This window comes from Cucurbita pepo, chromosome LG06 (assembly GCF_002806865.2).
Source record: "Cucurbita pepo subsp. pepo cultivar mu-cu-16 chromosome LG06, ASM280686v2, whole genome shotgun sequence".
Lineage (NCBI taxonomy): Eukaryota > Viridiplantae > Streptophyta > Magnoliopsida > Cucurbitales > Cucurbitaceae > Cucurbita > Cucurbita pepo.
Window position 1 is genome coordinate 65,984 of NC_036643.1, and position 16,437 is coordinate 82,420.

The 16,437-nt window shown below is 37.4% G+C and overlaps 3 protein-coding genes and 1 long non-coding RNA gene across 5 annotated transcripts; 1 reads left to right on the forward strand and 3 right to left on the reverse strand.

Annotated features, from left to right (window-relative positions):
* Nucleotides 1-507: 507 nt before the first annotated feature.
* Nucleotides 508-3,261, reverse strand: LOC111797507 (putative pentatricopeptide repeat-containing protein At5g43820). 2 transcript variants are annotated; one of them, XM_023680521.1, is made up of 2 exons: nucleotides 1,304-3,261; nucleotides 508-871 (listed from the first exon to the last, which is right to left on the reverse strand). In XM_023680521.1, the coding sequence occupies exon 1, from the start codon at nucleotides 3,088-3,090 to the stop codon at nucleotides 1,363-1,365; it is 1,728 nt and encodes a 575-aa protein (XP_023536289.1). In that variant the 5' UTR covers nucleotides 3,091-3,261; the 3' UTR covers nucleotides 508-871; nucleotides 1,304-1,362. The 2 variants fall into 2 exon arrangements, with proteins under 2 accessions (XP_023536289.1, XP_023536288.1); XM_023680520.1 differs by having other exon boundaries at nucleotides 508-869; nucleotides 1,298-3,261.
* A 257-nt stretch (nucleotides 3,262-3,518) lies between these two features.
* Nucleotides 3,519-14,231, forward strand: LOC111797508 (Fanconi anemia group J protein). Its single transcript, XM_023680522.1, has 28 exons — nucleotides 3,519-4,076; nucleotides 4,752-4,836; nucleotides 4,935-5,010; nucleotides 5,231-5,295; nucleotides 5,407-5,451; nucleotides 5,566-5,666; nucleotides 5,750-5,891; nucleotides 6,014-6,075; nucleotides 6,157-6,230; nucleotides 6,319-6,389; nucleotides 6,762-6,849; nucleotides 6,941-7,013; nucleotides 7,096-7,191; nucleotides 8,146-8,254; nucleotides 8,622-8,715; nucleotides 8,797-8,880; nucleotides 8,956-9,112; nucleotides 9,268-9,458; nucleotides 10,502-10,546; nucleotides 10,726-10,754; nucleotides 10,836-10,957; nucleotides 11,062-11,109; nucleotides 11,453-11,577; nucleotides 11,677-11,808; nucleotides 11,894-11,955; nucleotides 12,193-13,132; nucleotides 13,276-13,347; nucleotides 13,506-14,231. Exons 1-28 carry the CDS (start codon nucleotides 3,710-3,712, stop codon nucleotides 13,647-13,649), a joined length of 3,699 nt encoding a protein of 1,232 aa, XP_023536290.1. The 5' UTR covers nucleotides 3,519-3,709; the 3' UTR covers nucleotides 13,650-14,231.
* Nucleotides 13,244-13,601, reverse strand: LOC111797514. Its single transcript, XR_002815553.1, has 2 exons — nucleotides 13,516-13,601; nucleotides 13,244-13,311 (listed from the first exon to the last, which is right to left on the reverse strand). It is a non-coding gene; the product is annotated as an uncharacterized LOC111797514 (long non-coding RNA).
* Nucleotides 14,232-14,405: 174 nt separating the features above from the next.
* Nucleotides 14,406-16,189, reverse strand: LOC111797511 (WUSCHEL-related homeobox 8-like). The gene is made up of 3 exons (XM_023680527.1): nucleotides 15,856-16,189; nucleotides 14,940-15,449; nucleotides 14,406-14,752 (listed from the first exon to the last, which is right to left on the reverse strand). The coding sequence occupies exons 1-3, from the start codon at nucleotides 16,085-16,087 to the stop codon at nucleotides 14,679-14,681; spliced, it is 816 nt and encodes a 271-aa protein (XP_023536295.1). The 5' UTR covers nucleotides 16,088-16,189; the 3' UTR covers nucleotides 14,406-14,678.
* Nucleotides 16,190-16,437: the final 248 nt, after the last annotated feature.

A 16,437-nucleotide genomic window follows, 5' to 3' on the forward strand; every position in this document is an offset into this window, starting at 1 on the left:
TTTTCTCGAGAACTTGGAAAGGAAAACCTAAGCGTAATATACAAATTTACTACATAATAGAATAGAAAACAAAAAGATTAAAAATAATAAAAAACAAACTTGTATTTGCCTGTGATCGAACTCAGGCAAACCTATTAANTTGGACAACGTGATGGTTTATTTTGATACCAGCTCTGTACAATTCACGTATCCATACACTTGATTTAAGATCTTTAGCAGAAGAACAAGCTGAGCTGAGGAAAATGATGGAAAATTAAATAACTCCACTAGTACTTTCAAAAGTACTTTCAAAGGGGTCAAGTTCTCAATCCTTCTTGCATTTTAGCCTCGAATAGTTATCGTGAGATTCCACATCGGTTGGAGAAAGGAAGGAAACATTCCTTATAAAACTCTAAAAACCGTGAGACTGACAACGATACACAATGAGCCAAAGCAGATAATATCTGCTAATGGTGGGCTTGGATTGTTATAGTTGGTATCAAAGCCACAAAACCAGACACCAGGCGGTGTGCCAGTAAGGACTCTAGGCCTCCAAAAAAGTGGATTGTAAGATCCCACATCTCTTGGAGAGGGAAAGAAACCATTGATTTGGTGACCGCCATTTGCTAGGATTGAGAAGCATATCATCAACACTAGCTTGTATCCATACTCATCCGAAGCTCGGTTAAATCCTAATAAGAGATTCTTAAGGTGGGAACTATGGCACATCAATCCTTTGCGTTGTGGTGCAGAACTTGAGGTAGAACTCGAGGCGTGGGCACCACATGACTAAATGAATGGCCAAAGTGATCTGACATGTTACCTGAGATGAGGGCGTTGGACACCAGATGAATAGCCAAAGCCCATAGGTATGTATCAAACGACGGACCCTGCAAAGTAAAAATGAACTGAATGAATGAAAACCTTGACAAACCAAACATAGTACACAATGACCTGGATAAAATCAATTGAATAAGAAACATAAGAAACCTAGTGAAAATTCCCCAGCACCCTCTTTACCTAACTATCATTCTTCCCGCCCATAAAAAAATTCAGGGAATCTTGACGAACAAAACATAAGAAACAGCGCTCTAGTCAAAATGAACTGAATATGAGTAGAGATAACATTTCTTCCATTTTTTCAATATGGATTGCGATAAACAGAGCCCTGAAGTCTATAGTTTGAGACTTACCACAGTGGAAGCCCAAGAAATTGCATAAACGGTGTCTCATATATGTTTAACAAATAAAATTTAAGCAGTCTACATTTTAGAGCATACTAAGATACGTAGAATGTCTTCTGTAAAACGTTACTAACCTTCAGTCAGATGACCAAACAAGAGCAGAAAGAACTTGTTCGTAATTGACATGACCTAAAAGATTTCAATAATGCCATCCCTTGGCACGCCAACATCTTTGCAAATTGTCCTGATGACGAGCAACTTTGATTTTCAACCAGAGCCTATATGCCATCTCTGTTCTGTTAGAGGCCAACAGTTTGTTATTAAGCTTACTACGTATTTTCCTACTTGGTAAGAAACCCTGACGTAAACATTCCCCCATGACAAGTACAGCATTTTCAAGCTGCCCTGTTTTACAAAGGCAGTCAATGGCATGTTCATAAGTTTCCACGTCAAGATCATAACCACTTTCTTGCATCTCATTCCATATATTTAATAGCATACCAAATTTACCAAACAAAGAAAGCCGCATAAGCAACAATTTGTAAGCATTCTTGGATATCCTACATCCAACTTTTTTTGCTTTTTTGTAGATTAACATAGCTGCGTGCGGAGGACCATAACTACAGCTAAGTTTCATAAAGGATGTTATTGCCCCCGTAGTGGGAATAATTCTTACCACCATCTCATCAAACATTTCTAGTGCATCAGCCACTTTCTTGGCTTTAAGAAAGGCAATAATCAAATTGGAATAGGTGTTGATGTCGGGTTCACATTTATTGCTCAACATACGTTTGTAATAGGTCAGGCATTCATCAAAATCACCTATGCATATAAAGTTGGAGATCATTGCATTATAAGAACCAACATCTGGCGTACAGCCTTTTGCAACCATTTCATCAAAGATCTTGACAGCATCATCAATGCGATTAGCTCTGCCAAGACACTCAAGAAGATAAGTGTAGGTCAGACAATCTGGAGAAAATCCATCAGCTTCCATTGCTTTCAAAATTCTCTCAACTTCACTAAGCCTACCATATCTTGACCATCCACTAATTAAAATGTTATATGACATAGCATTGAAAGGAACACTTCCCTTTATTAAATTAAAGAAGGAGCTTGCAGCGCCCACGTGAGATCGTCGACACATGCATTGTAGAAGAATATTCAAGGTTTCAGTGTCACATTTCAACCCATATTCTTTCAAGTTTTTGAATAATTGAAGTGCCTTAGAAACTTGGCGAGCCTTGACCAAACTGTCTACCACAATGGATACTGTTTCCATATTCACAATCACTCCCTTCCGTGTCATGTTGTGCAAAACATCCATCATTGAGTCAAAAAACCTTCTTCTACCTAAAGCTTTAAGAATTATGTTGTAACTAGAAGTATCTGTAGGTATCGACGGCTGCTTAATAGCCCAATCAAAGAAGGTAATCATAGCTTCGCTACCTAAACTACCCGTGTTCAGTACTTTGTTCACAACATCTTGGCTCAAATTCACATCAGTATTAGCTAAAGCATGTTCAATTGCTGTTTTACCATTCAGTTTTTGAAGGAAAACACCTCGCAATTTTTCTTCTGGTCGTAAAAATCCATCAACCGTCCTAATTGACATCTGTTTCTCAGTATGATTCTCTTTGACGGTGTCAGAAACCGAACCATAAGGATTGACTAGTAAAAGATCAGAAAGCTCTCTCATAACGAAGCGCTCGTCGATACTGCGTTGATACCGAATCCCATTACCCAAAACACTAACATCATCAAATAGATTTGATGGTTCATCTAGGGTTGAAGACAAGTATGATAAAGCCGATGAGAGCGAAGGCAGATAAGGTAAGGGATAATGATACCTGCCACCGGTGAGACGTCCCAACAAGCACCCTTTGAATTGATACGAAAGATAGCGCCGGGAAGCGCCGAATGCCATACAACCTAGCGATTGTTCCTGTGCTGAGAGAGAAGTATCAGAGTGGCTAAAAGAGGTGAGCCAATACAAGGATGGGTCTTCCACCTGTAGGTTAGAACTGGTTAACTGAGATGCCGGCGGGAAGAAAGACGCCTCCTTTAGATTTCGCTCTCCGGGGCCGTCGGATATAGCAAAAAGGGTATTAAATTTCCACGTCATATCAGACCTTTTATATTTCGCAAAAGAAAAAAGAAAGTTTTAATATAAACAATGTAAATATAATAATAATAATCATCATTAATTAGCGTAATATTTAACATTTTTGTCTATCTGGAACATAAAAATTTAAGAATATATATAATATATATATATATTTTTTGTTAACAAATTATTTTTAACTAAAAGAAAATTTTAATTAAAAGAAAAAGCGCTCGCCGGCTATTGCAAGATGAAAAAGTTTTAGTTCCCGCCAAATTCAAGTACGATAAACCCTAACTCTTCTCGCCAATGGTTTCTAGAAAAAAGAAAAGAACCCACGAAATCGAACCGATTACAGAACTCGATCGTGTAGTTCACCAAGCTAGATAGTTCTCAGGGAGTTCGAATATCCCTACCCGATCACCCGTGCAACATTGCGAAAATGGTATATGCGAAAGGGAGGACGAACAAGCCCAATCCGACTCATCAGCTCACAAAGAAAGTCTACCCGATTGGTGGCATCCAAGTGGAATTTCCATACCGACCCTACGGTTCGCAGCTCGCATTCATGGGTAGAGTTATATCCACCCTTGATCGAGCCCAAAGAGAAGGCCATTGCCATGCATTGCTGGAATCTCCGACTGGAACCGGGAAGTCACTTTCACTTCTGTGTTCGACTCTCGCCTGGCAGAAGAACTATAAGATAAAGAATCAGGATGCTAATTCTTGTCACTCGAAGCCTGCTCCAGAGGCTGCCACAGACCCTCTTGCTTTTGGCGGTGGATTTATTCCAGAAATGCAGCCGTCAAGTAAGTTTTCAACGTCTTTACTCTGATCATCCGAACACCTTAAACGCACGAATTCGATTGAGTGGTCAGATAGTGACAGAAAAAAATAGCTCGAGTTCATGGACATTTTTATTCTTGTTTAACTGGGTTCACCTTGCGAGCTCATTAGGCTTATATCGCGAGGATATAGCTAGGGCGATTCTTATGATGACATAGATTTTCTTTGCGCGCTGCCTGCAACAAAACACGTTCATTATCTTGAACTGTTCTTTTCGTCGACGGTTAATTGATTCTGGGACTGTTGGTTTGTTTTCTTGACGAATGAGGTTGAGAAAAAGTGAAGAATACGAAGGTTGGAAAAGAGTTGTTTTTCTACTATCCAGTACGGAAATCGAATTCCAAACGATTATTGAAAATAGCTATTGTGAAATGGGGATGCTGCCAAGCTTTTGTTTTGCATGTGGTTTTTTGTCATTTGTACTGAAATTTCTATTGATGGAATGACCTCGATCAGCAATAGAAAAACATTGCTCACATTTTTCACTATTTGCATTTCGTTCTTCTTCATTGTTATTATTATTTTTTTCCTGTTTTTGTGTGTGTGTATGTGTATGTGTGTGTTTTAGAACTTTTTATTTGTTTGTTTGTAAAGAATGGGACAATAACTTCTTCTGAGGAATATGTTGGGTTTTCTAGCGTCTGTAAATACGGAGTCATCTCTTCCAGTGCAAAACAACAAAAGCCAGAAGAAAAAAACAGCCCCAACCATATACTATGCCTCGTAAGTTTCAATCTATTGTAATGTGAAATAAGGGATGTGAACCTCAAATCGTTTTTCTCATTTACATGATGCTGATGCTATACGTTTTATTATTCAAGGAGGACACATTCACAGATATCACAAGTGATCCGCGAGTATAGGAAAACTTCCTATCGAGTGCCTATGGCAGTGTTGGTATGTCACCTCTTCAACACGTAACTGTTCTTTTGTACGTGTATAACTTTTTTTATGAGATTGTGCATTGAATAGATTTGAGAATTTTAATAAGCTGGGTTTGACTGTAAGAATCCCTTGTGCTCTACTGTCAGCCGTGGTTCAGTTGCAATGCATTTCTGGGTAGTCTTCTGTAGGTTCAACTGGGCTGTTTTTTTACTAACCCCCTTTTTATCCACAGGCATCTAGGAAACATTTCTGCACAAATCCTCATGTACGAGGGAAAGATAACATAGATGAACAATGGTGCATATTTCTCTCCAAAGGCACCTTTTTCTTGATTGTTAGTCTTTTTCCAGTTGAATAAAGTCATTTGACGTTCTCTTTTTCATTTTAAAATTTGTTGAATTATACCAGCAAACTACTATTGAGGGATCAAGATGCAGGATGCTATGAATTTAAGTTAGTTATCTTTATCCTTTGTCTTCCTCAATTTAATTTAGTTCTTTCAGAATTTACTTAATTAAAGCAATCAGCAAAGGAAGATAAGTAATACTTCATTTTTCTAACAAACAGAAATTTCAACAAGGTTAAAAGTCATCCAACTCTTCAGAGAGGAGGATGTCATGAAGTTCATGACATTGAAGATTTGGTGAAAGTTGGAGAAGTGGTAAAAGGTTAATCTCTAAGTTTTGAGGTGTTTAACATGCCTTATGTTGTCATCACATCTTTAACTTGATAATTTCTTTATCCTTTTTAGGTTGTTCATACTATGCAGCTCGTTCTATGGCAGACGATGCACAGCTGGTGTTTTGCCCATATAGCTATGTTGTCAATCCAGTTATTCGAGGAGCAATGGATGTAGATATTAAGGGTGCGATTGTGATTCTTGATGAAGCCCAGTATGTGTACTAGCATCAACAAATTCTCTGTTTCCTTTTATCTCGGTTGGAATTATGGTGACTCCATGAGATAGCTATCAAATGCTGGCAATTAATTAGTTTAATATGTTTTCATTTTTCAGTAATATAGAGGATATTGCCCGTCATGCTGGTAGTGTGGACCTTGACGAGGATATTTTAAATAGTAGGTTATTGAAATTCTACTAGTTTGTTTGATGATTTAAGAAAGATGTTTCTTATGGCTTGCTTTTCACATCTTTCAAAGAATTGCAGATGGAGTTAGAGCAACTATGTTATACTGATTCTTTGGTTTACCAGCCACTGTATGAAATGACACAGGTGATTAGTTATAATTACTCTTCCTCGGAATGATTTGTAATTATCTTCAAAGATCTTTTGAGATTTAGTAGTCCTACTGAACTTTTAGGATCTCATAAGTTGGATTGACCAGAGGAAGACCACACTGCAGAAGCGCGAGTTTCAGCATTATGTCACCTGGTGAGTTATGAAAGAAAATTTTACCGGTTTTGCTGTAACATTTGATTTCTCAGTTGCATATGGTTTGTCTTTGTGTTTTGGTGTAATGAAACGCAATATCATATAGTTCACTTTGTCTCTTTTTAGATTGCTTGATTCAAGGAAGAATTAAATTTATAATGTTTTTCTTGATGTAGCTAGAGTGTTTTATGCATTTTGGGTATAAATTCCAGATTAAACGTGTTTCTTTTTACACTTCAAGACTTTCAATAAATATGCACGTTTTGCTTATTTTCTCCTATAAATGGTGGATTTGATCTCTCTAGTAGTTTATATCAGTTTGACAATATCTATCTATGAGACATCCTATTTCTACGTTCATGAATGTTGTAGTTGGACTGGCAATCATGCTCTAAGGGAACTCCAAGAAGCTAATATAACTCAACAATGCTTCCCCATTTTGCTTGAATGTGCAACTAAGGTATCCTGGTCTTTTTGGGTCCTTTCAGTAATTGGGGGGACATTTCATTTTGCTCTTATTATCTCAAAGTTTTACCATATGCTTGTTTAAGGCTATTAAAGCAGGATTAGATACGGAGTCTGATGCTCCACATTTGAGTGGCCTGTCAGTGATAACGCTGGAAGGTAAGAGGCTACAGGGTACAGCCTTTGCTTCATTTTTATGTCAAACTATCAATATTGAATATTTCTAATTTATACAATGCAGGGTTATTCTCTTCACTGACATATTTTTTCTCAAGAAATGGTTGCCACATGTCTGATTACCAGCTTGCATTACAACGCCATGTTAAAAGAGATCCTGGTAATCAGTTGCTTAGTCTTCTTTTTGATACACTGCCTGCAAGATTTTTCAGTCAATGATTACAGTTCTTGATACCCTTTTTAGTTATAAGAAACAAACTTCCATCGATCTATAAATACAAAAAGGAGAAAACCCATCCTCCAGGAGCTGATCAAGCTTTTATGAAGGCTTTGATAGAATATATATGCGCTTGTGTGTATGTATGTATGTATGTATAAAAGGAGTATAGGTGCAACAATTACTAAAAGACAGCACACTATAAAGAAGCCAAAAAAATAACCTCACAATGTGCAATTGATCATAGAAGTCCATATTTAAATATCATCAATTGTATGATAAGGTTTCATCTGAAGTTCCCAAAATAAAGCATTAATTGCATCAAGGCAAGAACTTTAGCCTGATGCTTTGGTGAAAGTGTGGGCACACACAAGCTGGCACCACGACAAACTCAAAAGGAAATGATATAGGATCAGAAAGATACATGTCACGATAAATGCTTGGAAGTATGGAATTAATAAACTGAACTCCAAGTTGTTTGATTCTATCTGTTTTTCTTTTCTCCATCGAGAAGCAAATCATTTGTGATTCGGTATTTTAGTTGTCACTAAGTTGAGACTCCTGTTCCCGAGTCTTCATTGTTGTCTGAAGACATCGAAGAGAAATGCATTCTTTCCAATCTTTATATAATGGTGATGATGCAATTAACTTGAGTATTGACTTTATAATGTAATAATAATGCAGAAAGTTGACTTTTAATCACTTGAGGGAAAATGAGAGAAGTTTGTCTGATGTTATCCGGAACTGACTTGCTAGTTTAGGCTTATCAAGTGGAGAAAAAATTCACTGAACTTATCTTGACAATTAGAAATTTAACTGTTCCTTTTTGTTTCTGTTGAAATAGGTTTTATTTATTTATTTATTAATGTAAATTTATTTATTTACTTTTCATTTCAGGAAATGTTCATGTTGACTGGACGCATACTTTCAGTTTGTGGTGCTTGAATCCAGCTGTTGTATTTAGAGACATTGGCGATCTTTCCTTATCAGTTATCTTGACATCTGGGTGAGCATCTAAGACTTGAAAAGTGGAATGTGATGTATTAAATAGTTTCTGAAAACCATAAAACACCTTCAAGCGAGGCTTAAACAACTATGCTTTTCAGCCATGTTAATTGAATTTTAACATATCCTCCTTTCTTCTGTAAGAAAAAGACTTGGAGTTTCTCATTGATCAGAGTTTATAGGTTGATTATAAGTCAGTCATTTAGCACATTTCTAGACATCATACTGAGTTTCCAGTATGGAAATTGAGATGCTTCTTTAAAGTGCTTGCTCTTTTCCCTACATCTTCATTTTGTGGGACATATTGTATATATGGTGCCTAAGAAGGCATTTCAACAATCTAATCATTTCTGATTTCACTCAATTAGGACCCTGTCACCTATGAATTCCTTCTCATCTGAACTTGGAGTTCAGTTTGGAACTTCACTGGAAGCTCCTCATGTAATTGACGTGGAATCACAGGTTCAAATGGACTTTTCCTATTTTCTGGTTTGTCGATTCCTGCAACTGTTAAATTTTGACCTATCGATAACTGTACTGCAGGTGTGGCCAGCTATTATATCAAGTGGTCCAGGAAACTATCCACTCAATGGAAGTTATAAAACAGCCGATGGATATGCATTCCAGGTATTTTTGGAATTTCATGATTGCTCTAAACTTATTATAGGATTTTCTGGTCTTATACTAGTTGTTTTCTTAAAGGATGCCCTAGGAAAATCTCTGGAGGAGATATTTTTGATCGTTCCTGGTGGCTGTCTAGTGTTCTTCCCTAGTTATAAGCTGATGGAGAAACTCCAAAATCGTTGGTCTGAAACTGGTCAATGGTCTCGACTGAATGCAAGGAAGTCCCTATTTGTTGGTAAGGCTAGTTTATATTCTCTCTGTTGGAAGTGCAAAGGATTTGGACACATGAGCAAAGAGTGTNGTTGAATTATTTTACATTGCTTGCATGCCTATATTTTCTTTTTTCTTTTTGCGTGTTGCGTTAAGAATGATTTCAATTGTTTCATATAGAGCCAAGGGGAGGAACTCAAGAGGATTTTGATTCCATTTTGAAAGGATATTATGATACCATACGTCTTGGTGATAACTTCGTAGTCGAGAAGAAGAGGCGAGGTAAGAAGGTTAAACCCAATCACCCATATGTGATTGGCTGTGAAAATCCCAAGGAAGGTGCAGCACTCTTTGCAGTTTTTCGAGGAAAGGTGCGTTCCATTTGATTACTTAAAATTCAATTACTTTCCTTGTTTCTTTACGGCAACACCATGCTTTATTGTAACACTATGACCCAAAACAACCATGAATGTTGATATACAGTTTCCAGTTTGAAAGATAAACACCCGTGATTTCCTATTAGCATTAGTAATTTCAATAAATTTTTGACATGCTGTTGCCTAAACTGATATAGCTGATGGAAATTTTAACTTTGATGCTTCTTTTGCGCATGATGGTAAACTGTAATATTGTTTTTTTAGAGGCTGTAGTAAACGGAAATAGTATTAAATACCTAGAATCTCTTAATTTAATAAGGCAGCCTAAAATTTCTCCAAATGTCATATTTATACAATTTGATATGATGGTAGCATTAGAGATCCAGACTAGATTTCCGTTCCTAATATTTCTGTCACGCCTCCACATATCATCTTCTTTTCAAGTTTCACCAAGCTCTGAAGTTTGCTTTAAACCCTGCTATGTATCATGTATCTGAGCTAAGAGTTGCCGCATCATACTTTTTTATAGCAGTCCACTATTTGGTTGAATGGACATGAGCTTCAGTGATATTGATTATTAGTTGTAGCATTGTAGGCATTTATTCATTTAGGGGACTTTTCCATGTTAAGGCATCGTGAGCTGCTAGCCCAAACCATTAACCTTACTCTATGATAGACTCCAAATCACAGATTTGAGGCGAGGAGAGGAAGAAACATTGATTTACATGGCATGTCCAGTTCTTGTTGAGGATGCCAAGAGGCATGAGGCAAGGCACTCTAGTTGAGGCGTATAGCTTGGCGTGCCTCATGTGTTTTCTTTTCTTTTCCCTTTATTAAGAAATATGTAAGAACTTCATTCAATAATGATCCAATAGGTGGAAGTTGCTGGTTCTGGAAAGAAAACTATGACATTTAATGATCCAACAAGTTTTTATTAAAAAAGAATCCAGTAAGATGATTTTATGATGGAACTTTCCCTTGAAAGTTCTCTTTGAGAAGTTTATTTTGCGTATCCTAAATTGCCTTGTTGTGTGCAGGTTTCAGAAGGAATAGACTTTTCTGATGATAATGCTAGAGTGGTTGTATCCTTTCTTCTTTTAAACAACATCTTCTTTCCTTGTGTTTGGGAGTGCCTTATGTCCATTGTCATATTAATGAATGAATTGGACTTATAGCTATAAATCATAAAGTCGGTGTCTGTCAAGTTGAATGTTTTCTTTTTATGTATTTATTCATAGAAGGTCTTAACTAACATATTCAGATAATAGTTGGTATTCCATTTCCAAATATGTAAGAACTTCATCCTTCCTTTACTTTTGGAAAATAGTATATAATGTTATATTCTGATTATTTATTTATAATTCCTTCCAGAAATGATATTCAAGTTTCATTAAAGAAAAAGTTCAATGACACATATAAACTATCCAAAAACCTTTTAAGTGGAAATGAGTGGTATTGTCAACAGGCCTTCCGAGCTTTAAATCAAGCTGCAGGTATGCCTTGTAGCTGTTCTCATTACTTATCATTCTCATGTGCATATGTGGAGTGGCATCATGCAAATAACCTTTTTATATTTTGTAACAATTTCTTTCTGTAGGACGCTGTATTCGACACAAGTTTGACTATGGTGCCATTGTCCTATTAGGTAATTGCTTTAATTTCACTTGTCCATTGCCTCTAAATAATATGAGATTCTCTGGTCACTAATTTTGTATGTATGCATATATGGTTGTTTGTGCGGGGTAGAGGAAGAAATCCACATATTTAACTAGAACAGAAGTCCTTCAAAACTTGCATGGAAGCTGCCATTCCTTGGCTGTAACATTTTAGCTAGTTTTATGGTTTCGATATTGTTTTTGCTATATACTCGTATTTATAAATCTAAAGTTTTCTTGTCATTCTTGAAGTAATTCTTTGGCAGACACATAAGCTTATTTAATACTCAAATCTCCCATAGCTTTTCACATTTTCCTTTTTTGGTCAAACAGATGAGCGTTTTCAGGAAGAGAGGAACAGGGCATACATTTCAAAGTGGCTAAGAAAATCCATTAAACAATTTGATAACTTCGAACAGTCTATGGAGGGCCTAAAATCCTTTTTCAGCGACATTAAGGTCGAACATATTTCCCATGCTTCTTCTGTGCTATTTTCTTCCTTTTCATACTTTGGTCAGCTGATGAACCATAGTACATTATTGTTGTCTTCACTTTAGGAGCGCATTAGCAAGAATACAGAAAGTGACTTGCAGAAATTTGAGAATGAGGAGCACATTACTCTTACAGACCCTGGTAGTTTTAGAAGAAAGAAGATAGAGAAATTTGACAAAACCTATTGTGGGCAGAAAGTTAGTACTACAATAATGACGTATGATACCTGTTTTTTTTATAATTGAAATCTCAATGTGATTTTGACGCTCAAGCTTCTCTCAGGTTCATGAGGATCCTAAAAACTGTATAATTGATCTGGAGTGCAGTGTTGAAACAGATACGAGGTAAATATGGATTCCCTTGCTTATATCTTTTATGGCATGACCTACGAAGAAATGAGAATTTATTAGCTTTTCCATGTTGGTATATAATTTGTATAACTAAGAACGTTTGTACAGGAACTGTAATCAGGCAGATGATCAGTTAATACCTCTATAAATTTGATGTTCTTATTATCTCCCTACACAGCAATCAATATGTATTTTTCATTTGCAATGGTCTTGAACCACTGGTTTTTGCAGGAACCATGAGTTTCTATCTATGGCAACCGACCTTCAAGTTCCAGATTCACCAATTGCGCAGGAGACTCCTTGTGTTGATGTTGGAGGCATCCCTAGTCCGGGAGACTCCAAAGATGAGCGATCGACTTCAACCATAATTGAGGCCTACTCTGAGTTTCCCGATCAATTCTCTAACCATTCTTTATGTTTTACGAAATCAACAAGATCTCCTCTTACATCCGAAACTTCAATGCTACATACTCCTGAAAGAAATGTTGCTGCAAATGCCTACAGCTTTGCACGAGAAACAGAGTCTTTGGATATGAGTGTAAATTCTCATACCCAGAAAAGGAGGAAGTCTATGGGTTTAACTATTACCAAACTTGCTCAAGAAGAGTTTGTTGCTGATCCCAAAACCAAAAACCCCAAATGCAACAGCTTGGACAAAAGCTCAATAATTAGCGGAAGTTTAAATAGCCCAAAAGATACTAGTTATGAGATTGTTCTCACAGAAGGGAAGTCTAAGAGTTCAAATGTTCCCCAAGTGCTCAATCTAAATGACACCCTTCCTGTTTGTCTGTCTGCTGGCCTTCCAATGGACAAAAAGTTGCATCTATCTTGTGCACTTTGTAGAAACCCACTGGGTCGTCCGGAGAACCATTTATATCTATCGTGCTCATTTACAGTATCATCAAAAACACACTTAATATCGACATATAAGGAAAGCTTAAAACCTCAAAATGCTAATTTGCCAACAAATATACCGGTTGTTATGACAGACATCTTATTTGTTAACCAGAGGCTCCTAGTTAGGTCTTCAAAAGGTTCAGGACGTGGTATCTGGAGTGAGGAGGATGGTTGTGTATTCAATTCTGTCTTTTGCCCCTTCTGTTGCACTGACAACTGCATTGGTGTACAGATCATGGCAACTGATGCATCAAATATTCAGTTACTTGATAAGGTACGTGTAATTCAATTTTTCTAAAATTTCATGAGATGCATATGGATTTTTTGTAGTTCAACATCTCGAGCTTTATTGTGATAATTTTGTCCACATTTTTTTTTTTTTTTTAATTTCATTTCTCTTTGTCCATCATTTTGCAGGTGATGTTTTACCTGGAGCGTTTGGAGATCCAAGACCTAAAAGCAAATACAGAGAAGGCTTCAGTAAACAAGGTAGATTGTGATTTAATTTATCATACGAAGGCACCTTCATATACGAATAGGGAAAAGTAAACTTGGTAGAGGAGAATTTGATGAGAAATGAAACTTAATTAACCAGTTACTGTAGCATGAATTGAAATCAGTATGATGGCTCGTTCCTTCTATTGCAGGAAATATTACCTGTTAGTAGCTCAGCCAAGAATAAGTCGGCCGTCATGGAACCCATTGAAAATTTTTCGTACTCCCCTGGGCCGCTAACCTCAGGAGGATGGAGGTCTACAAAATTGAAAGTCAGACGGAAGGAAACTTCATAGAAATATTCACGAAGATTAGTTGTTCTGCTTGGCCTAATTTAACCAGTGTTGCAGTCGAAACCAATAAAATTGTCTGCTTGTGTACCTAGGGGTACAATGGGAGATCTGGGCCATTTTGATTGGTCAAATTCACCATTCAAGGAATGCAGCTAACGTGGAAGTGTCAGTGTGTCTGGAGAAAGAACCTCTTAATCTATGTTCATCTACACTACAATTGTAAAGTTTACTGCATATCTATCTCGATCATTTATTTCCGGGTTGTAAAGTCCTCTGTATATTGCATGATTGTTTTGTGACACTGTCATGCTGTCTTAGAGATAGGATGGCATTGTAGATCCCCAACTATCTATAGTGTTAGAAAACTTCCGTGGCCTGTTGAAGGTATGGTTGCACTCAAATTGGAAATTTAGTGAACTTAGTGTTACGGGTATAACTTCAGGATCTCGTGTATGATCATTTTAGTTCAAGGGGGAAATAAAAAACTTTTTCCGTGAATATTGATCAGGATTTTGGATGAAGTTGCATCATGAACTATTTTCTAGCCATTTGGCTAGTTAATTCATCAGCAGAACTTTAGATCTATTTGAGTTTTACAGCATCATTTGCATTTCTTGGAGTCTTCTCAGGGAGATGACTAAAATACAAGTGGGTCGATTTCTATCATTAGTTTAATGGTTATGATTTTACCATTTTGCATATAATGACCTGCAGGAACTAGATGAGTTGACAGTCCGTTACGAATCAGGTACAAAATTAATCATCATTCGTGCTCAATCAAGCAAATAACTAAAATTGCAGGAATACACAATTTATACCAAGTAACGTAAAATCCTTCAAAAATTGGTTTCGTTCAGTACTGTAAGCTATATCATTCATATCCACGTATATAAATTGCCTCACAGGCATCTTCAAAATTTGATTTCCTTTTACATGCAGTGTAATATTTACTATGTCAGTTGTGGTTCGAACATTCCTCTAGGATGAGCTTCGGTGCAAGCAGTCTAGCAGATCTGCGGAATGTCGGAGGCATCACTCAACCAAGTGATATCCTTCACAAGGAGAGTAGTCCGGTACGTTCATTTTTTCATTTGACATATTATTTCCTGCACATTGACAAATTGAATTAGAAAGTAGCAAGTTATTCAGAAATGAGGGGGCACTCAAATATGCATATCTTCATGTTTGATTCGGCATGCTCAAATATATAATTGCTGCATTACGAAATGCTTGGATGAAGAAAATTTGAGAAATGCTCAAATGTAGAACATTAGGAAAGACAGAGTGACATACTATGATTCTGTGTTGGGGTCATCTGACTGATATGACCAGATCCAAAAGATTGAAACATGGGCTCCCCTTTATTCGTTTGTGTGTCAAAGGAAAGGATTTCAGCACCTAATTCAGATCTCTGAGAATACACGTTGCTCAACTTCGGAACAAAATGTTCATAAGCTTGGAAGGTTTCTGGTTTAGTCTTTTTCTCCTTTGGAGAATCAACTTCGGTCTCTGGTTCTGAGTCTGCATTATTTGGTACTGAATTTGCTTGCTTTCTTTTTGAACGAGCCCTCCTGTTTTGAAACCAATTATAAACGTTTGCTTCTGAAATTTGACCATATTGTATCAGCTGTAGAGTTATATCCTTGATCTTCTGCTTGCTTGGGGTCCCATTGCCCTCATCAAAAATCCGCTCAAGAATTTGAAGCTGCACAGGTGTGGGCGTCCACCGCTGCCTAGCAGTTATCTTGTGACCAGCAGCACAAGCCATTATTGGATCACAGTAAAGATTCCCAAGCCTCATTCCTGAAAACCAGAAAACATTGAAGTTGTCAAGGAGCAAAGTTATTTTCCTAAAGAGTCTATTTCTCCAGTCATGTTGGAGCATCAAAGGGATCAAAAACAGGAAACACAAGCAGATGGTTCTGATGATGAAACGAACAGCAAGGCCACGCTTAATCTTACAGTTCTCGTTTGCAGCATCTTAACAGAACAGGTAATATTAAAGTTTAATCAACCAACAGAACAGAACAGAGGAGGATAGTTTCTCAAACCCAGACTTATTCTTACTCTACAACTTTACTCTACAACTACAACAAGTGGATCTAACAGAAAGAACTGTTTTTGTAGGTCCAAACGAATGGAGAAGAAACAGAGAATGAATAAGAAGAGTAATGCAGGAAGATAAGAAAAGAGAGAAAAAGAGAGAGACCGGCAAGGTCCTGCTGGGCGGTGATTGCCTTATGCATCTCGACAAGTTGGTCACAGATGGAAGCATAGACAGAGATCTGCTGCCTTAGGAGCTCCATTTGCTCATCGGTCATCACCTTGACGTAGAGGCCACCAACTCCATCGGCGGCGTTGCTCAATTGCTCCACCTGCATTTGCATTTGCAATTGCTCAGTTTGGTTCTGTTGCTGCTGCTGATTCTGCCACTCCATCATTCTCTTCTTCTGCAACTTCTGGGTGCGTTGTTCTCCGTCTCATTTGGCCATTTCCATTTCCATTTATCCTCTTAACTTAAAGCAAAGCAAAAAGGGGGGAAAGCACTCAATTGGAAGCAGCACAGAAGAACTGGATAGGACCTTACAAAACGGAAAAGAAAAAAAAAAAAAAAAAAAAAAAAAAATGCCACGTCGGACGCGCACTCTATCACTAATTCCGCGGGTCGCGGCGGGTCTTCCGAAGGAAATCTCGGTTTGTTCTTCATCTTTTCTTTGCTTTGCCACGACGGCAATGTCTCTTTAATATTAACCGCCCTCTACTCGCAGGTGAAGCGCGTGGAATCCACGAA